The sequence below is a fragment of the Microcaecilia unicolor genome, chromosome 7 (assembly GCF_901765095.1).
Source record: "Microcaecilia unicolor chromosome 7, aMicUni1.1, whole genome shotgun sequence".
Taxonomy (NCBI): domain Eukaryota; kingdom Metazoa; phylum Chordata; class Amphibia; order Gymnophiona; family Siphonopidae; genus Microcaecilia; species Microcaecilia unicolor.
The window spans coordinates 135,921,734-135,947,911 of record NC_044037.1 but is presented as its reverse complement, the minus strand read 5'-3'; the positions used below and the strand labels follow the sequence as shown (position 1 = coordinate 135,947,911).

Sequence of the window (26,178 nt, the reverse complement as noted above, 5' to 3'; positions counted from 1 at the left end):
ATTTGTGGGCTTCACTTAATGATGAAAGGCTGTAAGTATAAATGCTTTTGCTGTATCAGGCTATCATTCGCTGCATTGTATAACCTGTAGCCTAAATCCAGTTTGTCATAAGGCTGGTATCTATTCCTTGCCAGTGCTGAGAGGCGGACTAATGCGGGTCCCTTAGACCTAACGTCTCCCTCAGTGGCAATTCCTTTTAGAACTTCACAACTCCCTGATTACTAATGCTATTTAGAGATGGAGTCAGATTAAGGTCACTCCAGCCTTCTTGGGGGGCTCGGGACCCCTCAATTCACAACAGTAGTCAGCACTTTCGTAGGCTGAGGAATTTGGAATGGACGTCCCAGGGTCAAATTGGTCCGAATGGTCCACCAGTGCAGCGAATTGCGGCAACTGATGGACAGGCGGATGACATCTTCTAGATTCCCGGTAGCTTGACACCACTGGGAAGCTAGGGTCCATTGAGCAGGTCTCATGTGAAGGCGAGCCATGGGAGTCACATGAACCGTAGAGGCCATATGACCCAGGAGTCTCAACATCTGCCGAGCTGTGACCTGCTGAGACGCTCTGGTCTGAGAGGCAAGGGATAGAAGGTTCTGCGCCCTTACTTCGGGGAGGAAGGCCTGAGCCGTCTGAGAATTCAGCAGCGCTCCTATGAATTCCAGAGATTGGACTGGCTGGAGATGGGACTTCGGGTAATTTATCACAAACCCCAGCAGCTCCAAAAGGTGGATAGTGCACCGCATGGACCGAAGAGCTCCTGCCTCTGAGGTGCTCTTGACCAGCCAATCGTTGAGGTACAGGAACACGTGCACTCCCAAGCTTGCGTAGGTAAGCCGCCACCACCACGAGACACTTCATGAACACCCGTGGTGCAGAGGCGAGCCCAAAGGGCAGCACACAATACTGAAAGTGCCGTGTCCCCAGATGGAATCGAAGATACTGTCTGTGAGCTGGCAGTATCGGGATGTGAGTGTAAGCGTCCTTTAAATCCAGGGAACATAGTCAATTGTTTTTCTGAATCATGGGTAGAAGGGTGCCCAAGGAAAGCATCCTGAACTTCTCTTTGACCAGCAATTTGTTCAGGCCTCTCAGGTCTAGGACGGGGCGCATCCCCCCTGTTTTCTATTCCACAAGGAAGTACCTGGAATAGAATCCCTGCCCTTCCTGCCCAGGTGGCACGGGCTCGACCGCATTGGCGCTGAGAAGGGCGGAGAGTTCCTCTGCAAGTACCTGCCTATGATGGAAGCTGAAGGATTGGGCTCCCGGTGGGCAATTTGGTGGAGTGGAGGCCAAATTCAGGGTGTATCCGCACCGCACTATTTGGAGAACCCACTGGTCGGAGGTTATCAGAGGCCACCTTTGGTGAAAAACTTTCAACCTCCCCCCGACCGGCAGGTCGTCTGGTACGGACACTTTGATGGCGGCTATGTTCCCATGGATCCAGTCAAAAGCCCGTCCCCGGCGTTTGCTGTGGAGGCGCAGGGGGCTGCTTAGGCGCACGCTGTTGACGGGAACGAGCGCGCTGGGACTTTCCCTGTGCCTGACGAGGCCTTCGGGCCGGTTGGGTGTACCTATGCTTGCTGTAGGCGTAGGGCGCAGCCTGCCTGGCCCGGGAAAAACGTCCACCTGCTGAGATGGATGCTGAAGGCACCCGGTGGGAGAGCTTGTCGAGAGCGGGTTCCCGCTGGTGTAGTTGCTGATGACACAAAGTTATTCAAAGTTGTTAACTCGCGACAGGATTGTGAAAAATTACGAGGACTTTACGAGACTGGGAGACTGGGCGGCTAAATGGCAGATGACGTTTAATGTGAGCAAGTGCAAGGTGATGCATGTGGGAAAAAAGAACTCGAATTACAGCTACGTCATGTAAGGTTCCACGTTAGGAGTTACGGGCCAAGAAAGGGATCTGGGTGTCGTCGTCGATAACACACTGAAACCTTCTGCTCAGTGTGCTGCTGCGGCTAGGAAAGCGAATAGAATGTTGGGTATTATTAGGAAAGGTATGGAAAACAGGTGTGAGGATGTTATAATGCCGTTGTATCGCTCCATGGTGCGACCGCACCTTGAGTATTGTGTTCAATTCTGGTCGCCGCATCTCAAGAAAGATATAGTAGAATTGGAAAAGGTGCAGTGAAGGGCGACTAAAATGATAGCGGGGATGGGACGACTTCCCTATGAAGAAAGACTAAGGAGGCTAGGGCTATTCAGCTTGGAGAAGAGACGGCTGAGGGGAGACATGATAGAGGTATATAAAATAATGAGTGGAGTGGAACAGGTGGATGTTAAGCGTCTGTTCACGCTTTCCAAAAATACTAGGACTAGGGGGCATGCGATTAAACTAGTGTAGTAAATTTAAAACAAATCGGAGAAAATTTTTCTTCACTCAACGTGTAATTAAACTCTGGAATTCATTGCCGGAAAATGTGGTGAAGGCGGTTAGCTTAGCAGAGTTTAAAAAGGGGTTGGACGGTTTCCTAAAGGACAAGTCCATAAACCGCTACTAAACGGACTTGGAAAAATCCAAAATCCCAGGAATAACATGTATAGAATGTTTGTACGTTTGGGAAACTTGCCAGGTGCCCTTGGCCTGGATTGGCCGCTGTCGTGGACAAGATGCTGGGCTCGATGGACCCTTGGTCTTTTCCCAGTATGGCATTACTTATGTACTTATGCTCGACCTTCTCGCCAAAGATGTTATCCCCCCGGCAAGGGACATCCGCCAGTCGTTGCTGGGTGCGGTTGTCCAGGTCAAAGGCACGCAGCCAGGAGAGTCTGCGCATCACTATACCTTGGGCCGCAGCTCGAGATGCCACATCACAGATGTCACAGATACCCATGGACAGGAACTTTCTGCACGCCTTTAGCTGCCTGACCACCTCCTGAAAGGGCCTGGACTACTCCGGAGGGAGCTTGTTGACCAGGTCCGCCAGTTGCTTCACATTGTTCCGCATGTGAATGCTCGTGTAGAGCTGGTATGACTGGATGTGGGTCACAAACATGGAAGATTGGTAGGCCTTCCTCCCAAACGAGTCCAGAGTGCGAGACTCCCGCCCCGGGGGCGCCGAGGCAGTATCCCTCGAACTCCGTGCTCTCTTGAGAGCAGAGTCCACCACCGCCGAGTCATGAGGCAATTGGGGCCGCATCAACTCTGAGTCAGAGTGGATCCTGTATTGGGACTCCGCTTTCTTGGGGATGGTGGGGTTAGATAAGGGCTTCAGCCAGTTCCGAAGCAGTGTCTCTTTGAGGACATTGTGCAACGGTACCGTGGAAGACTCTCTAGGTGGTGATGGATAGTCGATGACCTCGAGCATCTCAGCCCTCGGCTCATCCACAGAGAAGGGAATGCAAATAGACATGTCCCTGACGAAGGAGGCAAAGGAGAGGCTCTCAGGGGGCAAGAGCTTCCTCTCCGGTGAAGGAGTGGGGTCGGAGGGAAGGCCCTCAGACTCCTCTGAGGATAAATATCTGGGGTCCTCCTCCTCCCCCCACGAGGCCTCTTCCTCGGTATCGGACATGAGCTCTTGCAGCTCAGACCTGAACCGGGCCCGTCTCGACTGAGAGGAACCATGTCCTCGATGATGGCGTCGAGCGGTGGACTCCCGCGCCGGCGGGGATGAAGCTCCCTCCATCGACGTCGACGGGGATTCCACCTGTGTGGCGGTCAACACCGGTGCCGCCAGCGGCGTCGGAGGCCTCGGCGTCGGGCTAGAGCACACCGGCGCCTCAATCAATGGCGCCGGGGGCGCAAGCACCCCCCGGTGCCAGCAAAGCCTGGCGCATCAGCCCTTCCAGAATCCCTGGAAGGATGGCTCGGAGGCACTCGTCAAGGCCCGCTGTTGGGAAAGGCAGGGGGGCCGGTGTGGGTGTCGGTGCCGGAAGCTGCTTGGGTCCAGGAGACAGTATCGAAGCACCCATGGATTGACGCAGCGACACCTCTTCAACCGAGGGGGAACGCTCCTCTCGGCACTGCCGCTTCCTCGGCGTCGAATCATCTCTCGAGGCGCCAGAGCTGGTAGTCCTGTGCGCCGTCGGTGCCCGTCATCGGCGTTCGGCGGTAGAGATGAAGAGGAAGTAGAACCCCCCCGGCCTCGAGGGATCGGGTCTGACAGGGTTCGGTCCCGATGGCCCTGGGTAGAGGGAGTGGCTGGGGCCGATTGCCCGCGTGGCCGCTCACCCCCGCCATCGCCGGCAGGCCAACGGTACTTGTACTCCTGGGGTCGGTGCCATCGTCGGTGCCGATTTCGTCGACATCGGTACCGGTACCGAAGATCCGGCCGTCGACACTGATGCCGTCGAGGGGTCGGCGCAAGTTCCAAAAAGACGGTCCCGAAGAACTTGCCTCGCCACCTGTGTCCGCTTCCGCAAGCCGAGACACAAGGTGCACGTCTTGGTATTATGCTCCGGCCCAAGGCACTGGAGGCACCAAGCGTGGGTATCGGTTTGCAAGATCTGCTGGCCGCACCGACCACACTTCTTGAATCCGTTCGGGACCTTCGAGGACATCGACGGAAAAATCGCGTCGGCAAAGTCAAAGTTGTTGATGGTGGCGGTGAAAAGCATACCCGAAAAAGAAACGACCGCGCGGCCACAAGGCCGCAACGAGGCGCCCCCACGGCTAAAAGACGACAAGGGGACAAACTTTTCTTTTTTTTTTTTTTTTTACAGATGAAAGAAAAAGTACGTGAACACGTTCGTAAAGAGAAAAAACAAACGGCTAGGCCACGATCCGGTTTCCGGAGCTGACAGAGAGAGACGGTAACACGTCTCTCTCCAGCGCGGAATAGAAAAAAACTGAGCGGGAATGGTCGCGCACGGGCGGGAAGACGGCCGCGCATGCGCGGTGGGCGTGCCCTGCGTGCGGGACCGCCCGCTAAGTTTTGTTCCGGTTGGTGGGGGCTGCCGTGGACGTCAACACAGTCGTGAGAACAAGCAGCCTGCTTGTCCTCGGAGAAATATATTTATAATGGTGTTACTTTCTTTTATTGTATTGCTTTTAGATTGTGCACCACCTGCATGCCAGTATATGAGGTATAAAAAGTTTTAATAAAACAAACATACTTCACTGCATAGAGTGCTGCTCTACATGCTCAATTTGCTTATAAAATTAAGTACGGGGGGAGGGGGGCATTTTATAACCTTTTCCAGCATGTAAAACCTGCTTTTATGCCTATAAGAGGGCTTTTATATAATTAGCGCACAGGGTATTACGATGACAAAAATATGTGACAACGGATAGGCATGATGTGGGGTGGAGATTGGGAAGCAAAGATTATAAATCACAGACCTACTCATGCAGTAGAGAATGATGCGGGGACAAATCCCGTCCCCGCGAACTATGTCCCTAAACACAGAAGCCTCGCTGTTTAACCACACTGAAGATTTACCTTTGCGTTTAAAAAGCAAAATCATGGGCATGTAAGGACTGCATACACAAATTAAAACAAATGTCCATAAAATGTAATAATACTGGACTGGTCTGGCAAGCAATAATGAAACAGTGATGAAATATTCATTCACATAACAAGCAATAATGAGCACTAATTTTTCTAATCATTCTACAACTCCAAGCACATTTAATTATTTTCTCACTATACAAAACAGGGAACCAAAGAAAAACTGAAATAGAGATCTCCCTCAAGAAAGCCAGGTAAACACTGGTAAAAGAGAAACAGAAATGTATTTTCTCCTGCACTCTGCAAAATAGAAAAATAGAAAAGACGTACATTTCTCAAAGCAGGCACATCTCAGTCCTTAAAAAGTATTAAATAAAAATATTTCTTTTCTACCTTTGTTGTCCGAGCACTTTATTTTTCTAATTAGGCTGGCCCCAGTCTCTTTTCCACTTTCCACGTGTCCGTCTTCTCTAAATTCTTTTCCACGTTAGCGTTTCCATTTCTTCTCTCTCCACTTGGCTTTGTCCTTTCCTTCTCTTCATCTGTCTGGCAGTGATCTTTCATTTCATGTCCCCCCCCCCCCCCTTTATTTGTATTTATCCCCCTTTCTCTCACCTTAGTCTCTGTTTCACGTCTCATCTACCTACTAGCTTTTACCATTGCTAGCTCTGTCTCTCACTTAATAGCCAGTCTCCTAAACCCCTATCTTTTTTCACCCTTAGCCCTCATTCCCATCCTATTAGCCCTCATCTACCCTCCACTGGATCTCATCACCCTATCATTCCCCAGCTCCATCCGTTTCTCTCTTTCTTTCATTTCCTTGCTTCCAAGGCCCTATACCCCATGCAAGGTCGTGTCACTCTCCCTCCCTCCCTTCTTCCTTCCCTCCAAGGTCCGGTGTCACTTTCCCTCCCTCTCCCCCTCCACAAAGTCTGGTGTTGCTTTCCTTCCCTCCATCTTTGTCCAACATTTCTCCTCTCTTCCCTGTCCTCCACTCCATCCATGTCCAGCATTTCTCCTCTCTTCCCTCCCCTCCATCCATGTGCATCTCCTTCCTGACTTCTCTCCCCTCCATCCATCCATGTCCAGCAACTCTCCATTCTCCCCTACCCTCTCCTCCATCCATGTCCAACAATTCTCCTCTCTCCCCTGCCCTCCCCTCCATCCATCCATGTCCAGCAAATCTCCATTCTTCCCTGCCCTCTCCTCCATCCACCTATATCCACTAAATTTGCTCTCTCCCCTGCCCCCTCCATTCATCCATGTCCAGCAATTCTCTCTCTTCTGCCCTTACCTCCATCCATGTCCAGCAACTCTCCATTCTCCCCTGCCATCTCCTCCATCCATCCATATCCAGCAACCTTCCTCTCTCCCCTGCCCCCTCCATCCATCCATGTCCAGCATCTCTCCCCTGCCCCCTCCATCCATCGAGGTCCAGCAATTCTCCTCTCTCCCCTGCCCTCCCCCACTCCATCCATCCATGCCCAGCAATTCTCCTCTCCCCTGCCCTCTCCTCCTCTCCACGTCCAGCAATCTCTTCTCTCCCCCTGCCCTCCCCCTCCATGTCCAGCGATCTCGTCTCCCCCTCCCCTCCATGTCCAGCGATTCTACCTGCCCTCCGCTCCCCGACAGCCTTCCTCTCCGTTCCTTCCTGCCCCCCTCCCCCACGGGTTTAAACCTTTTATTTTCCTTGCGACGGCTGTGAAGCACACAGAGGGCTTGCCTCCAGCCTTTCCCTTCCCTCACACAGTGTCCCGCCCTCACGGAAACAGGAAATACATCATCGCAAGAAGGCGGGACACTGAGTGAGGGAAGGGAAAGGCTGGAGGCGAGCCCACTGTGTTGTGTGCTTCACTGCCGTCGCTGCGAGGAAAATAATAGGTTTAAACATGCCTGGGGGGGGGGGGGAGGGGCAGGAAGTAATGAAGAGGAAGCCTGTCCGGGAGCTGAGGGCGGGAAGAGCAGCTTGCAGTGTTGTGCCAGCCCTGTGTTTAGGAGGCAATGCCCCCCCTCGCCCCCAAACTACGCCCATGGGTAGGTGTCTGTTGTACCGCGGGTGCAGGGGTTATTACTGCTCCTGTGGGTGGGGACGTAACCTCTTTTTGCACCCGCAATAAAACTTTGAAAATTTTCCTCTTTCCTACGGTTTACTGCAGATTACTGCAGTTTACCACGATTACCCGCTCCCGTGTCATTCTCTAGTATGCAGCTCCATTCTAAGCATGATTTATACCCTCTAAGCCTAGGTGGCATGTGTAAAATTTCATCTATAGATGGCAACTATTGAATATATAACAAGGTGTGCCACCACAATAACTTTAAGAAGACTATACAGTATATAAAAGTATTAAGATTGGGCTTTGTGGTACATACTTCCTTATCCAAATCTGCATTACTGTCTTTCAAAGATTCTGATGGTTTTCTGGCAGATATTTCTTCAGCACCTTTGAGCTATAAGAAAGAGAAATAAATATTATTTTACATCTGTAATTGTATGAATGTTCTAAAATGTCTTAATACAAGAGAAGCATTGCAACTCAAGTTTTTAAAATTCCAGTATAGGAACCTGGAAAGCAAAGTGAAATACAGGTACACTACACTGCAGGCCTGGTTTACAGTCACGGAGTCAATAGTGTTCAACAATGGTTATCCTACATGATCAGTTAGTCATCGGAGGTCATTTTAGAACAGTTATGCAGTATATACACATGCAAGCAGTAGGCACACGTGTAAATGCCAATTTTAAAAATATTGCTATGTACATGTATACTCGCCAAAGGAGACAGATTCATACATGGGCATATTCTGGGTGGTCCAAAAATTATGTTGACATATTTTCATTATTAATAAAGAAGACATGTGTACTAACATTTGAACTACTAAAAGAGACAGGCCAGCCAATATTCAGCACTATTTAACTGGCCAGGAATGGCTCCTGGCCGGTTAAAAAGCACTTAACTGGATAAGGCTAATATTCAGCATGAGACAGTCCTATCTCCACTGAATATCAGTGCTTAAAGCATAGTGGTTGAATGGCTATATCGTGAGATATATCCGGCTAGCTGCGAATATTCAGCACTTCGCAGGCTATGTTTAGTAGCAGACCACCTAAACAGCAGTCATATCTTTGACCACTATAAACTTAACCTGGCCAGCGCTGAATATTAACTTGGCCAGTTGCAAGATTTGATCTTGTAGTTGCTGTCTTTTGTTCAAAATATCGTGTGAGCTCATCTGCTGTTGGTGGAGTTTCAATTGATACCAGTACTTCTTCGGTTTTCAGTAGGTTGTTCATGAGTTTGAATATTTTTTTTTGTATTGGTCTGTTCTGAGTTCGCATATTTGCTGTAATGTTATGAGTTATATTGCCATATCAATATGCCTGATATTTTTTGTAGGTTTGTATGGGTCTTTAAATTCTGGATTTAGTTATGTTTAATGTTCTACTGAGTTAAGGGGTAGGATAGAATAGATTGGTGGTTTTTCTGGGTATTTACTATTAAGAGAGGTGGTTCGCACTATATTAGCAATAAAGGTGTTAAGATTTGAGGGATGGAGGGGGGGTCTGGTGGGGGATGCAAAACATAAGTGTGGCCCTCAGACTGTCTGCATAAGGGTATTATGGGAGAGAAAGGGAGACATGAGATGGGTTGGGGAGGGCATAAGGGGATAACATTGATGGGATACTGGAATGTTTTAGTGTTTTTGGAAACCTTTTCTGATCCCACAGGGGCAGTGGACAGGGCTGGTGTGGGTTGGAGGCTGGCACCTGGAACTTCTAATGATTGCTTTCAAATTGCAAATTTGAGTTTTGTTCATCAAGGATTTATGGTTACCTGATGCCCAGCACTCGCATGTTTACGTGGAATGTGTACAGCAAAGGGTCGCTTTAAATCCTTACAGAGCTCAGAAGACGGGAAAGCACACATGGCTTGTTTGCAAGAATCCTGCCTTGATCAGATAGAACACCAAAAGGTAAAGTGGGACTGGGTGAGAGAGGTGGTTGCTGCTTCTTCACAAGAGAAAAAAAAAGCAAGTATGGTAGCCTAGTGGTTGTTAGTTCAGCGGCCTTCGATCCTGGGGAACTGGGTTCAATTCCCACTGCAGCTGCTTGTGATTCTGGGCAAGTCACTTAACTCTCCATTGCCCCAGGTTCAAAATATGTAAACCACTTTGAATTAACCACAGAAATATGGTATATCAAGTCTCATTCCCTTCCCATATTGATAGGCAAAACCCTGCATTATACAGTGGAGTTGGTAGTGACGGACTCGGAAAGAAGGTATTGTTGCAGGAATGGATGCATGAATTTGTGATACTTCAGGAGTCAGACAGCACACACCAGTATGAGAGAAAAATCTTCTTTATTTGCCAGCAAACAAAGCAAGACATCAGTTCTAGCTCTCTTCTCTTTCTCTCAGCTCTCTGTGTCTTTGTCTCAGCTGCTTCTCTTCTTATGCTGTCTTCTCCTTCTTCTGTCTGTTCCTTCTGTCCTTCTCTTTCTTCTGAGCTCCTTCTGACGTAAACTGCTTCTGCTCCTACTTAAATAGGGTCCTAAGCCCTCCTCCTAGCCTAGCCCCCTTACTCTCCAATTGGTTAAGGAATTAGATTGGCTACCTTGCCTCAACCAATCATTACTTTTGAAATATCAGTTACATAGGTTCCAGACATCCTAAACTGACCTGTGACCTGGGGCCCCTCAAGCCAGACATTTGGTCTCCAGAACTCTTACATTTCTCATTATGATTGATTTCTCATCTATGGCTTAAACTGGATTCCCTTAGAGACTAAGAGGCCCCATCTAACATTAATTATTCTCATATTCCTAGTCTGATTCATACTAACTGCTAACTGAACTCTGGCATTCATTAAAGGGGTCAAAGGCTAGTCTTACTTAATGGCATACTGCTATACTTTCAGGACTATTCCTACAGTTACCTATAATTAATCAAGGAGAAGAGAGCTGACTAGTTCTGACCTTTTTCACCTTCAGCTTATACATTGAACCAGCTAGGACTGCAGAATAACTCAAAACACATGTTGGCCCCCCTTCACTGTAGCCCTACTCAGAACGTCAGACAGAGAGTTGAACAAACATTCCACACAGAATTATTAATTTACACAGAATACAACATATTCTAAAGTAAGCATTCTTATAAAACATATTCTACCTATCAAGAACTTCTAAATTCTAACTCATTTATATCTAGAATTATTTAGACTCTAACTATTTCCTTCTAAGCAGTGTTCAATTTAATCCTAAACAACTGCCTGCTTACAAAACTATTCAGTAAGCCTAATAATGTACAGATGTTGAGCCAGCTAGCATTGGCAATTCACAAGGGACAGAGTTTCATTTCTCACTGACCTTTCCTAACCTTAGCTCGGCCAAGACTTTCAAATAATATGAACCATCTGGCATTCCTTTGCTCTGCTTGCAAGGTAAAAAGCTGATTTTGAAATAGGAATTCAAACACCACTTTTAAACCCCAGATTTTAACAGACTTAACACTTAATATGATTTCTTATATATATAATTATGCCATGGCTGCCTCATTCCCCCCTTTGAGACTAAAATCAGCTTATGCAGAGATAAGTCTCACAACTCAGACTCTGGAGATTATAGTGATCCTAACTAGGAATAGACTTATGAACCACCATTACCCTACTTGTTAAGGTCCGACGGCATACTGCCGAAGCACATGAGGCCAGGAAACAAAACAACAACCCTGCTAAAACTAAGACTATTAGGGAAATGAACAAGAGACGTATCCAGGAAGTCAATGACCACCACCAGGAGGTAAGATCTAATCCTCCTCGGTAATCCTCCACATTAAGGCTAGCCAACTGTAGGACTTTATCCATAGCATGCCTAACTACATGCGTCCTATTTATGACAATAGTACAGCACTCTGAGGAATTTAGCACTGTGCAGAGACCACCCTGAGCTGCAAAGAGATAGTCAAGGCCCATACGATTATACCGAGAAACTATACTTAATTCATTAATTTGATCCTGCAATGCATTGACTACCACATTCAGCTCATGAACTAAAACATGGAGTAGGGACTGAAGTCTCCGGGTAGCCATACCTAGTTCAGTAATACCCGCTACCGGGCCTCCAATTGGAATCCAGGCCGTGGCAGAAAGGGCTACAAGTCTCTTTTTAGTCAGAGGATAAGTAGAATTAATATACTGGAGGGCTAATTCAATCGCCTCATCCTCTGTGGCAACGGAGGAGGGTAAGGACAAAGCCTCTCGCTTAGAGCGGTGCGGGGATGGTGGCTTAAGAGGAATAACTTTAGGAAAATAATTCAAGGTTACCAATACACAAAAATTATATGTGGCGGGAAGAATCATGTGGAGGACATTATCACAGAGCCAGTAATGACCAAGGAGAGGGTGAGGAAAGTTCCCAATAAATGTTGGCTCAGGCTGGACAGGGTACTTAGGGTGCCCATAATGCGAGCCCCTATCCCAGGGGGAACGAAGACGAAATGGAGACTTTGCACACCATAAGCGCCAATCCCCAATTGTGACAGGCTGCTCATTTGTTAGTAACTCTTCATACCCCGGGGACTTATGAAAGTAGAAAATAAGCTTGGACACTATAGTCTTCTCAGTGGTACGCTTAGGAGCCAGATAATCACCTGGGTCATAATCTACAGGTATGGTAGCAGGGCACATAGGAGTACCTGGAGAAACTACCCACACGGATTCTCCTTTTTCTGGGAGAACATTAGTATAGTTACAGGGAATGGGAAGAACAGTTGAGATGCTTCTTGTTAAACAAAACACTCCAGAGGCTGGATAGGGAGACGTAAAAACTGGCCTTAGAGAAGATTCAGAGGGGGAAGTAGCATTATAAAAGGACCACCAAGTATAATCCTGGCTCCAAGGGCCTGAACTCGAAAAGTAGGGAGGTATAAGAGCTGGGAGTTGCACAGGGACAGGAACAGCTGGGACATCTGTGGTATAAGGAGAAAATCGGGAACACACAATACAAGGGGAAGTAATCTTTGCCTGGCTAATTAATTCCTGGACAGAGTGTAACCAAAGGTTGGAGCGAGTTGGGGTATTAGGAACAAGGAGGCAAGGAGTAGAAAACAACAAAAGCATCCAAACTACTAACATTTTCTTTCTTCCTAATCTAAAACAAATACAGCAAACTAATTAAGCAATAATATTTCAACAGTCTGTGCTAATCACAGATTACTCTCATATAGTGTTCTCAGTCTTTGAGTTCTTATACCAGTTGGGATAGACCCTCAACTGACAAGGATCAAGCTTTCAAATTCCAGGAAAGCCAGAATCAGGCAAGAAAGAGTCTCAGTGTGAAGCCGAAGTTCAGCCGCTCCTGCAGTATGCAGTTGACCCTTCTTTTCAGCTAGTAGATTCTTTGGTTCGGGTCAGGCGCAACTTCAATGGCTCCGCTGGATCTCTTTCTGCTCTCCACTGTTTAGGCTCCGTCTGATCCGTGCTGGGCTCAGTCTGGTCAGCAGACTTAATTCGAGACCAATGGACCCATGGAGTAATCCCTGCGACCTTCACAGCTGCAGGAGTAGAAAGCAAAACAGTAAAAGGTCCTTTCCACCGGGGCCCCAAAGGCTGGAGCTTCCAGTCTTTCACCCAAACTCTATCCCCTGGCAGGAAGGAATGTACCTGAGCCTGGAAGGGGACAGGGTTTATTTCTCTCACATAAGACTGAAGCTCAGAAATTATCTTGCCCAAGAGGGCTACCTGCTCCTGCACCTGGGCAGACCCTAAAATCCCTATGTCTCCCTTAATTCCCTGTAAAATGGCTGGGGGCTTCCCATACACAATTTCAAAGGGAGAGAGGGCTGTTCCTTTAGTTGGGGTGCATCGGAGGCGAAAGAGGGCTAGTGGCAATGCCTGTGGCCATTTCAGTTGGGTTTCCTGACAAATCTTTGCTAGGCTATTTTTCAAGGTTCTGTTTGCTCGCTCAACCTGCCCTGAACTCTGGGGACGATAGGCACAATGCAATTTCCAGGTAATGCGCAATGCGCGGGACAGGGCCTGAAGTGTAGCTTCAACAAAGGCGGGACCATTATCTGAACCTATGGCAAGGGGCAGTCCATACCTGGGGATGACATTTTCCATCTCACAGATAGGCTGCAGAGAATACCTTCTCCTGCTTTAGACTTAGCCTGGCCTCAGAATGACATCCTATAGTATATCTCCTATCAAACTGAGCTCTCTTTTTCATCAAGCACTGCCATTTCCTCCCCTCACCCTCCCCACTGACAGTTTGAACTTCGTGGGTGTGGCTTGGATCTCTTTCAGGGAGAGAAAACTAACAACTTATAGCAGCAGCTTCAGAGAGCATTTTCCATCTCACAGATAGGCTGCAGAGAATACCTTCTCCTGCTTTAGACTTAGCCTGGCCTCAGAATGACATCCTATAGTATATCTCCTATCAAACTGAGCTCTCTTTTTCATCAAGCACTGCCATTTCCTCCCCTCACCCTCCCCACTGACAGTTTGAACTTCGTGGGTGTGGCTTGGATCTCTTTCAGGGAGAGAAAACTAACAACTTATAGCAGCAGCTTCAGAGAGCATTTTCCATCTCACAGATAGGCTGCAGAGAATACCTTCTCCTGCTTTAGACTTAGCCTGGCCTCAGAATGACATCCTATAGTATATCTCCTATCAAACTGAGCTCTCTTTTTCATCAAGCACTGCCATTTCCTCCCCTCACCCTCCCCACTGACAGTTTGAACTTCGTGGGTGTGGCTTGGATCTCTTTCAGGGAGAGAAAACTAACAACTTATAGCAGCAGCTTCAGAGAGCATTTTCCATCTCACAGATAGGCTGCAGAGAATACCTTCTCCTGCTTCCACCCACCCTACCCCTCTACCCACCCACCCCTAGAGTGACATGTCTTATATAACCTCCCTATCAACCCACTCATTACTTTACCTCACCCATTTCTATTCTTCTATCAACTTCTCCCACTACTCCAACCAGAGTTACACCTAATCACACTGACCACCCTTCAACATCTTCTGTCCTTCTGTGACTGTTCTCTTGTGCTTGACTGCTTAAATATTTTAAATTTAAATGCTTTACTTTTTGTCTATTAGATTGTAAGCTCTTTGAGCAGGGACTGTCTTTCTTCTGTGTTTGTACAGCGCTGCGTACACTTTGTAGCGCTCTAGAAATGTTAAATAGTAGTAGTAGTAGTAGTAAGGAGGGCTCGAGCTACTTCTGTGGCTTTCTCAGTGACTGTAGGATATGCTTCCACCCACCCAGAAAAGGTACAGACCATAACTAAGAGATATCGGAGCCTACCGCTCCTGGGCATTTCTGTGAAGTCTATAACTAGGGACTCAAAGGGTGTTAGTCCTCTAGACTGAACTCCTGGTGGAATACGGGGTCCCTGACGAGCATTATTCTGGGCACAGAGAGTACATCGGGCAGAGGCAGTGGCAACCAGACTATCCAATCCTTCCAGCACCACTACTCGATTGAGTAGGCGGGCTAGTGCTGTTTTCCCTAAGTGTGATAGGTCATGAGCTTGAGACACTACAGGCCAAGCTAGGTGGCGTGGCACCAGAACTCTGGTATCAGGGAGATGTAACCAGCCATCAGGTCTCCTTACTGCACCTTCTTCTTGAGCCCATTTCTCTTCCGTTTGGGTGTACATAGGCGTCCATTCTTGCAGTCGAATTTGGAACAGGGGGGTCACAGTACTTGCTGGGGGTCCTCGAGCAGCTTCCTTGGCCACCCGATCAGCATGGCGATTCCCTCGGGCCACTGGAGTATCTATTCTTTGGTGTCCCCTGCAGTGAATGACAGCTACCTTCTTAGGGGCCCACACAGCCTCTAGCAGCTGAAGTATTTCAGGTCCATACTTAACAGGTTGGCCTGCAGCATTTATGAGTCCCTTTTCCTTATACAAAGCTCCATGAGCATGTAGAGTTGTGAAGGCATATTTGGAATCAGTATAAATGTTGGTTACCAGTCCTGCTGCTAACTCCAGAGCTCGTATGAGGGCCACAAGTTCTGCTTTCTGGGCTGAAGTTCCTTGGGGCAGGGCTCTTGCTTCTATCACCTTGTCCTCTGTCACCACAGCATAGCCTGCCAGTCGCTTGGAGTTCTCCACATAACTGCTTCCATCTGTAAAATAAATTACATCTGGGTCCCTCCATGGAACATCTTTAAGATCTGGTCGACTGGAGTACACTTCATCCATAGTTTGAATACAGTCATGATCTGGTGGTCCCTCAGATGCTGGCAAAAGAGTGGCGGGATTGAATGTAGCCACTGTTTCCAGGTGTATCCGTGGATTCTCACACAAGCTGGCTTGGTACTTAACCATGCGGTTATTTGTAAACCAGTGGTTGCCCTTATACTCCATGAGGGTGAGAACTGCATGGGGGACTTTAACAACCAGTTCTTGCCCCAAGGTCAACTTATCAGCTTCCTGGACCAGTAAGGCTGTTGCTGCAATGGCCCTCATGCAGGCTGGCCATCCTTTAGCCACTCCATCCAGCTGTTTAGACAGGTATGCAACAGGCCTCTGCCAAGATCCCATCATCTGGGTCAGCACACCTAGAGCAACCCCCTGTCGCTCATGGACATACAGTGAGAAAGGTTTCTCCACATCAGGAAGGCCTAACGCAGGGGCTTGGAGTAGGGCTTTCTTTATGGCAATGAAGGATTGTTGAGCAGTAGGTCCCCATTCAAATGGTTCCTTTTCACCCCCCTTTGTGGCTTGGTAAAGGGGTTTCGCCATCAATGCAAAATTTGGAATCCAAATTCTGCAGAATCCAGCTGCTCCCAGGAATTCCCTAACTTCTCTTCTGGACTTGGGTTGGGGAATTGCAGCTACCGCTTGCTTCCTACTAGCATCCAGTCTCCGACTTCCCTGGGAAATGCAAAAGCCCAGATACTTCACTTCTGACTGACAAAGTTGGGCCTTTGAGCGTGAGACCTTATAGCCTGCATCCAAGAGTAGCTCCAGCAATTCTCTAGTAGCCTCAAAACACTCTTCCTGGGTCACTGCTGCAATCAGGAGGTCATCTACATACTGGAGTAAAACTCGCCTGGAAGGCTCAGATTTAAAAGTCTTAAGGTCTTGCCCTAGGGCTGTCCCAAAAATGGTGGGGGAATTCTTGAACCCCTGTGGCAGGCGGGTCCATGTATACTGAAGCTTCCTTCCTGTTACTGGGTTTTCCCATTGAAAGGCAAAAAGCAATTGACTGGCGGGGGCCACCCGAATACAAAAGAAGGCATCTTTTAGGTCTAGTGTCGTGAAATGGGTAGCTCCAGAAGGTATCAATCCTAGCAGGACATATGGATTAGGCACTACAGGGTGTAATGAGATAGTGGATTTGTTGACCACTCGTAAGTCTTGGACTGGCCGGTAATCCTCAGTCCCTGGCTTCTGAACTGGCAATAGTGGCGTATTCCATGGAGACTGGCAAGGACGAATAATTCCATAGGATAACAGACGATTCAGGTGTGCTTGGATCCCTTCCAGAGCCTTTCTGGGAATTGGGTATTGGCGAAGATGGATTGGCCGGGCACTTGGAAGTAAGTCTACATGTACAGGAGGAATATTTCGGGCCAACCCTGGGGGATTATCTTCTGCCCATACCCCACTGACCTGAAAGCTGTCTGCCAGGGGTAGGTCAACTTGGCCCTGCGACTGATGCAGCCGCCATTCTTCTTCAAGAGGGCAGCAGAAACTCAATATACCCTTAGGGCTGGAGGTCGGGGGCCGAAAGGAGACTGAAGTCTGGCCATCAGAGTCAAAGGAAATTTGGGCCCTAAGCTTGGACAGCAGGTCTCGACCTAACAAAGGGATTGGACAGTCTGGCATATACAGGAATTCATGAGTGACTATGTGTGAGCCTAATTGGCATCTACGGGTTGTCAGAAAGGGCCTCCGGTTCTGCACCCCCGTGGCACCCACCACTCGGACAGTTTTTCCAGACACAGGCGCTAATCGCTCCGTCACAACAGAATGTTCAGCTCCTGTATCAATCATGAATGGAATTGAGCGGCTCCCTATAGTTAGCTTGACCATAGGTTCCTGGGAGCCCAGTTTGTAGGAACCCGGTCTGTCCTATTCGTCCCATTCTGCCATCTCGGCTATCCCGATGATGTCAGATTCAGCAGGCTCATATCTTCCCTCTCGAACTCGGCCTCGGCTTCCCCGATCTCCTGGTCCCCTTCTCAGTCCCTGGCGCCTCTGGGGGCATTCATCTTTCCAGTGCCCTCTTTCCTTACAGTAGGCACACTGATCCCTCTCCAATCTTGGTCTGGGATTCTCCCCCCTTGGCCGGGATTGATTGAAGGAATCTCGGGGCCTGGCTGGTGGTCCGGGGTCCCACTTTGGCTTCCCATTAGCTAGAGGTCGACCTCGGTTAAGGGTGGAATTAGTAATGGCTGCCGCTAAAAGGTCGGCCTTCTTCTGCATCTTCCGGTCAGCCTCTCGGCGCACCTCCTGATCTCTATTAATGAAAACCTTGGTTGCGATCTCAATTAGCTGGGTGGTATTCATCCCTGCGAATCCCTCCTGACGCTGCAACTTCTTCCGGATATCTGGCATACTCTGGGCCACCAATGCACTATTCACCATTCTCTGGTTTTCTTGGGCTTCAGGGTCAAATGGGGTGTATGTTCTGTAGGCTTCAATTAGTCGCTCTAAAAAGGCCCCAGGGGATTCAGTTGCCCCTTGGAGAATTTCAGAGACCTTTGCTAGATTAATGGGCCTCTTTATGCCTTTCCTCATACCTTCCAGTAAGTCCCGGCAATAGCCAGACAACAGTTCATAGTGCTGCCCATCATTTGGATCCCAAGCTGGAGCTGCGCGAGGAAACCGAGCTCTAACCCACCCCTCTGGGTCCTGTGTCCCCCCGGGGACACGCTCTCGCGTGATGGCCTCAGCATTTTGCAAAATCTTCCGCCTCTCCTCAGTTGTGAAGAGGGTCAGGAGAAGTTGTTGACAATCAGTCCAGGTTGGGTTATGGGTGGCCATAATGCTAGTCACTAGGTCCACCACTGCCTGAGGCTTTTCAGTATAAGAGGGATAATGCGTCTTCCAATTCAGGAGATCGGTGGTTGTGAAGGGTACATACTGATAGGCCTGTGCCTGTATAACCTGACCCTGATTATTAGGATCTGGTCGAGTGGTAGTTACCTGACGAAGTGGCAGAACTCTCGAGGAGGTGGGAATGGAACCTGAGGTAGAGCTAGGAGCTACCCTCCTATCATGCTCAAAGGTGATTGCAGCGGGTCTAACCCATTCAGGGGAGGTAGGTTGAACCCCTGAGGGATGGGGAGGGGTACTCATAGACTGAGAGGTGGTCACAGGTGAGTCAGTCCATTGAAAGGGATGCCGGGCCCCTGATGAGTGGGTAGGGGTATTAGAGGGAGAGGCTGGGCTGTCAGGAGTTGAGGAGTCAGGGAGTGGAACCCAAAACGGGTCTTCAGAGGTTAACAGGAGAGGATTTGGCACAGAAGGGTAGAGGCCAGGTGAAAAGTCCAACCTAGGATGTGGTGGGGTTCGCACAGTGGGGGAGGAACTATCTGGAGAAGCCTGTGCTGGAGAAGCTTGGGCTGGGCGACGTGGATCTCTGGGGGTGGCACGGAACCCCAACAATGGGCCATAAGGTGGTGGCTCAAGGTCTAAGGGGTCATCAGAGAGTATGGGTTTCTCGGACAGGGTAGGGGCGGAAGCCACCGATTGGGTGGTAAGCTTCCTAGGGCTCTTTCCCTCTTCTAGTTTAGATTTTCTAATCTTTCTTTGAACACGGCCTAACATGAATTTTACTGGGGATCCCATATAAATTTTCAACCAGGAGGGAGGGTCAGTCACAAGGCTGTCCCAGGAATCTATATAGGGGAGTTGTTCAGAATATTCTGGTTCTCTTACAACTATGCTGTAGACCTTCCGGATTACTTCAATATCTAAGCTGCCACTAGGGGGCCACCCCACTCCCATAGATGGCCACTCAACTTCACACAAGGTTCTTAAGGTACTTGAGCTTAAAGTCTGTCCATAGTCATTAATTAAAAATCCTTTTTTAAAGTTTTTAAGCATACAGTCTAGGGGGGTAGCAATTTGTCTAGACGATTTCCCACCCATAATGCTTACAGTTACAACACACAAAGAGGGAGGGAGTTTTTGAAAGTGCAGTAAGGGGTCTGCACTCTCGAGACACTAGGTAGACAGACAGCAATCGCTTCCTTCCGTTGCTGACCAATTGAACTCGCGTTAATTGGAAATGCAGCTATAAGAAGTCCGCACTCAGTTAATCATTCACGCATCACACATTCCATACAGTACAGAAAATCCCACCCAACAATTTCAAATTTCTCAAATACAGATAAGCTCAAGCGTTTTCACTTCTAGTCCCCGCGACTAGAAGGTACTAGGGCCTTCGCTGAGAATTGATCAGATTCTCCTTCCCTCCTTCTTGAGGGGCTGGTTTACAACTTTCTAGCTAGAATTATAATACAGAATACAAAATACATACCCGGCGAATGTTCTCCAGTCAGTTGGGTGCTGGGATTAATGCAGGATTCATCCCACCGCTGCCACCAAGAATTGTTGCAGGAATGGATGCATGAATTTGTGATACTTCAGGAGTCAGACAGCACACACCAGTATGAGAGAAAAATCTTCTTTATTTGCCAGCAAACAAAGCAAGACATCAGTTCTAGCTCTCTTCTCTTTCTCTCAGCTCTCTGTGTCTTTGTCTCAGCTGCTTCTCTTCTTATGCTGTCTTCTCCTTCTTCTGTCTGTTCCTTCTGTCCTTCTCTTTCTTCTGAGCTCCTTCTGACGTAAACTGCTTCTGCTCCTACTTAAATAGGGTCCTAAGCCCTCCTCCTAGCCTAGCCCCCTTACTCTCCAATTGGTTAAGGAATTAGATTGGCTACCTTGCCTCAACCAATCATTACTTTTGAAATATCAGTTACATAGGTTCCAGACATCCTAAACTGACCTGTGACCTGGGGCCCCTCAAGCCAGACATTTGGTCTCCAGAACTCTTACATTTCTCATTATGATTGATTTCTCATCTATGGCTTAAACTGGATTCCCTTAGAGACTAAGAGGCCCCATCTAACATTAATTATTCTCATATTCCTAGTCTGATTCATACTAACTGCTAACTGAACTCTGGCATTCATTAAAGGGGTCAAAGGCTAGTCTTACTTAATGGCATACTGCTATACTTTCAGGACTATTCCTACAGTTACCTATAATTAATCAAGGAGAAGAGAGCTGACTAGTTCTGACCTTTTTCACCTTCAGCTTATACATTGAACCAGCTAGGACTGCAGAATAACTCAAAACACATGTTGGCCCCCCTTCACTGTAGCCCTACTCAGAACGTCAGACAGAGAGTTGAACAAACATTCCACACAGAATTATTAATTTACACAGAATACAACATATTCTAAAGTAAGCATTCTTATAAAACATATTCTACCTATCAAGAACTTCTAAATTCTAACTCATTTATATCTAGAATTATTTAGACTCTAACTATTTCCTTCTAAGCAGTGTTCAATTTAATCCTAAACAACTGCCTGCTTACAAAACTATTCAGTAAGCCTAATAATGTACAGATGTTGAGCCAGCTAGCATTGGCAATTCACAAGGGACAGAGTTTCATTTCTCACTGACCTTTCCTAACCTTAGCTCGGCCAAGACTTTCAAATAATATGAACCATCTGGCATTCCTTTGCTCTGCTTGCAAGGTAAAAAGCTGATTTTGAAATAGGAATTCAAACACCACTTTTAAACCCCAGATTTTAACAGACTTAACACTTAATATGATTTCTTATATATATAATTATGCCATGGCTGCCTCAGTATGTTGTGGTAGCCCTGTCCCGGCAAAGCAAAAAAGTTATTATTGCAAATGTTTATTGTCCTAATGTATCTGGCCATGCCTTCTTTGTAGAGGTGATAAGTAAAATGTATGACCTTGCTATTTGAAGACTTTAATAAAACAATGGACCCTGCTGTGGACAGGAACCTGTCATCGTTGGAGAAGGTGAATGCAAAAAGGGGCTGCCTTATCTATATACTACTCTAGGAATGCTAGATTACATTGCGTTCCTTTGATAGAGAGTTTACACACACATCACCCAAGCCCACGCCTCGACCTCCTGATTGGGCTGATTTGGTAGGATGAGAAATGCAGAGATAAATCCAATAGTTATCTCTGATGATGTCCCACTTTGAGATAACACACAACATAGGCTATGAGACCTCAATCGGGTTGCCTTTCCCTAAAAAGCTCAATTCCATTCCTATTTAGCACATAGGTGGGAGGAATATTGTGCACACAATAGAACCCACAGCCAGAATCCTACATTATTCTGGCAGGCAGTGAAGGCAGTTCTTCATGGAGGTATTATTGCATACTGTATATTCCTTCCTCTGCAAGCTTGGCCTGCAAGCACTCAGATCTGCTGTCATCAGCCTATATACAGAGTGCATGAGCCTTGATTATAAGCAAATATTGTTATGCACTTCTTGTAAATCACATGAAAAGGAGAAACACATGAGGAACTGAAGTTATGCGGCCCATATATGGCAGACAAAAAATTGATATAACCTTGATGGTAAAGTGAGACCGAGGACACTTCAAAGAAGATGTTCTTCCACAAATATGTGTTTAGAGAAAAAGAAGCCAGGTGTTTCATGCAACTTCTTTGCTGTTGCTGGGGATCACATGTACGGGATAAGGAAATGGCCAATGACCACAAAGTGTGCATGTGATTGGAGCAGAAGAGGTTGGTAAGAAAACAGGAAAATCCCTTACATGAGCAATAAGTTAGAATATAAGAAATCACATGTTTTAGGAGAAATGAAACTTACAACAGTATATAAGTGCAGAATGAGAAAGCCTAGCTGAGCAGCTTTGTAGCTCAGCCTGAACACCTTGCTGGCTGTGTGCCAACTCTGCTCAAGAGGGAACAATTCCTTTTGTACTGACTTAGAGATATACCAATAAAGATTTTACTTGGTTGCGCTAAATCTGAGTCAGATTGTCTCTCTTATTCCAGCCAAAGAGATTTTTCTCTAAGGCTGAAGTGTTTTCCCCTCCCAAGGGGCAAGGGATCAGGATTACAATACGTGGCAAAGAACAACAAAGAGCAGAGTACAAATATTTTAAAACTGGAAAAAGACTTTTCCCAAGAATGCAAGCATTTTTTAGTGAACCCTACAAATACTAATAAACAAAAATAGTTAGCTATCCAGGTTGCTTTAAATTCATTGCTGCATGCAAAGGCAAAGAAAAGTAACACCTATTATAAATATAAATGTTATGAGTTTGGAAATAAGGCCAAGGCCTATAGATATGTTGGGTTTATACTGGACAAGCACGGGACCCCACACACTAGTTTAAAGAAATATTGAGTTGTTCTGAACATTTTTTTCTACCATATTACATATAGATAATGTTCCTCAAGATGTGGTAGAGGGATTTAATTTTGAGGGGCTGGGACTTCCTAGGCTCACCGAGAATGAACTTCAATATTTAAATGGTCCAATAACAAAAACAGAAATTCAAACTGATTTGCTCCTTAAAACTGCATAAAACAGCTTAGCCAGATGGATGCTTGGGAGAATTCTACTACTTATTGAAGAGGTAGTTGCCTTTGGAAGCTTATTATCCCCATGCATAGAATTGGGTGTTTTCCCGGTAGAAGCAAAACCAAGTCTTAAAAACCCTTATCCCTACTTGGGAAAGATCTGAGTCTGATTTCTTCTTCCCAGCCTATCTCATTTTTAAAGGTAGATCTAAAGATCCGTGCCAAGGTGCGAGTCTTATGCCTTGGGGATAACCTTACTAAAAAAATACACATCTAGGTGGGTTTTACGTAAATTAATGAGTGACTGGGAATATTATTTGGATCACAAAATCTTATCTTTGACACCAAGCTGCGACGCTTGGTATCAAAGGTGTCTGACTTGGTATATTGGCATTATTTATTTCAGACCTTAAATTATTTTAGTTTTCAAGGACTATTTTTGGAAGCAATGCACATGGTCCACAGGCTGCACTTTTAGTCAATGGTGTGGTGTCACCTACATTTCTTATTGGCAAGGAACAAGATATGGATGCCTTCTGTAGCAACTTATTTTCATTCTTTTTAGAACCTATTTTGCAAAGCTTGCTTATTGAGGTCACTGTTTCAGGAGTAAATGGCTCAGATGAAGGCCTCTAGCTTAGTGTTTGCTGATGACATTCTTTTGATTCTAACAGATCTGATGCATACTCTGTCTTCACTTTTGGGCACGTTTTCTAGTTTTGGAGCGCAGGGTGGTTTTAGATTAAACTATAACAATACTTCCCTTGCCTGTTAATTTTGAACCCCAGGACTGGTTGGAGAAGAGTTTCCCTTTTCAGTGGGGAAGACTGATACGATACTTAAGCTCTAAGCAGTTGGACTCCTATTCCCAGCTCTATGCTATGAATACTATTACCCCCTTGTTGAATCTTACACAAAAACTATTTCAAAATTGGGCAAGCCTGCCATTATCATTTCTTGGGATGGATAGTTTTATATCATATGGTACTTTTACCACAATGGCTCTAAATTATGCAGACTATCCTGTTCGTACGTAAATGTGTAGATAAACTGGCCCTGGACCGTATGTTGCAAATATTTCTTTCTAGTGGGGGGGGGGGGGGGGGGGGGGGGGAACCGCTTCTGTATATTTAAGATACTCATCTGTAGTAGATGTTCTCTGAGGATAGCAGCACACGTATTCTCACATATGGGCGACATCATCTGATAGAACCCGGTACGGATGCTACCCAGAGTGCTATATTTTTAAGAAGCCTTTGGCAGCATTCTACAGCATAACAGAGTGCCTTCCCACCCAGCATGAATGCAGTAACAAAACTAAAAGAATGCAACTCCTAAAGGAAGGTGGAAGGAGATATGAGTACATATCCTGCTGTCCTCGGAGAACAATAGCTGCATTAGTACATAAGTATTACCATACTGGGACAGACCAAGGGTCCATCAAGCCCAGCATCCTGTTTCCAACAGTGGCCAATCTAGGTCACAAATACCTGGCAAGATCCCAAAAAAGTACAAAACATTTTATGCTGCTTATCCCAGAAATAGCAGTGGATTTTCCCCAAGTCCAATTTAATAATGGTCTACGGACTTTTCCTTTAGGAAGCCGTCCAAACCTTTTTTACACTCTGCTAAGCTAACCGTCTTTACCACATTCTCTGGCAATGAATTCCAAAGTTTAATTACATGTTGAGTGAAGAAAAAATTATCTGATTCATTTTAAATTTACTACTTTGTAGCTTCATCGAATGGCCCCTAGTACATAAGTACATAAGTAATGCCATACTGGGAAAAGACCAAGGGTCCATCGAGCCCAGCATCTTGTCCACGACAGTGGCCAATCCAGGCCAAGGGCATCTGGCAAGCTTCCCAAAAGAACAAACATTCTATACATGTTATTCCTGGGATTTTGGATTTTTCCAAGTCCGTTTAGTAGCGGTTTATGGACTTGTCCTTTAGGAAACCGTCCAACCCCTTTTTAAACTCTGCTAAGCTAACCGCCTTCACCACATTTTCCGGCAATGAATTCTAGAGTTTAATTACACGTTGGGTGAAGAAAATGTTTCTCAGATTTGTTTTAAATTTACTACACTGTAGTTTAATCGCATGCCCCCTAGTCCTAGTATTTCTGGAAAGCGTGAACAGACGCTTCACATCCACCTGTTCCACTCCACTCATTATTTTATATACCTCTATCATGTCTCCCCTCAGCCGTCTCTTCTCCAAGCTGAATAGCCCTAGCCTCCTTAGTCTTTCTTCAAAGGGAAGTCGTCCCATCCCCGCTATCATTTTAGTCGCCCTTCACTGCACCTTTTCCAATTCTACTATATCTTTCTTGAGATGCGGCGACCAGAATTGAACACAATACTCAAGGTGCAGTCGCACCATGGAGCGATACAACGGCATTATAACATCCTAACAACTGTTTTCCATACCTTTCCTAATAATACCCAACATTCTATTCGCTTTCCTAGCCGCAGCAGCACACTGAGCAGAAGGTTTCAGTGTGTTATCGACGACGACACCCAGATCCCTTTCTTGGTCCGTAACTCCTAACGTGGAACCTTGCATGACGTAGCTATAATTCGGGTTCTTTTTTCCCCACATGCATCACCTTGCACTTGCTCACATTAAACGTCATCTGCCATTTAGCCGCCCAGTCTCCAAGTCTCGTAAGGTCCTCTTGTAATTTTTCACAATCCTGTTGCGAGTTAACGACTTTGAATAACTTTGTGTCATCAGCAAATTTAATTACCTTGCTAGTTACTCCCATCTCTAAATCATTTATAAATATATTAAAAAGCAGAGGTCCTAGCACAGACCCCTGAGGAACCCCACTAACTACCCTTCTCCATTGTGAATACTGCCCATTTAACCCCACTCTCTGTTTCCTATCCTTCAACCAGTTTTTAATCCACAATAGGACATTTCCTCCTATCCCATGACCCTCCAATTTCCTCTGTAGCCTTTCATGAGGAACCTTGTCAAACGCCTTTTGAAAATCTAGATACACAATATCAACCGGCTCCCCTTTGTCCACATGTTTGTTTACTCCTTCAAAGAATTGAAGTAAATTGGTCAGGCAAGATTTCCCCACACAAAAGCCGTGCTGACTCAGTCTCAGTAATCCATGTCCTCGGATGTGCTCTGTAATTTTGTTTTTAATAATAGCCTCTACCATTTTCCCCGGCACCGACGT

The 26,178-nt window shown here is 46.6% G+C and overlaps 1 protein-coding gene across 2 annotated transcripts in view; it reads right to left on the bottom strand.

The window, feature by feature from the left end:
• TRAF3IP1 (TRAF3 interacting protein 1) overlaps positions 1–26,178 on the bottom strand; it is a 1,208,890-nt gene that overhangs the window by 790,022 nt on the left and 392,690 nt on the right. For both annotated transcript variants that reach the window (XM_030210669.1, XM_030210670.1), the window contains exon 6: positions 7,770–7,847. In XM_030210669.1, coding sequence (XP_030066529.1) covers positions 7,770–7,847 — 78 coding nt within the window. The remainder of the gene's footprint in view (positions 1–7,769; positions 7,848–26,178) is intronic.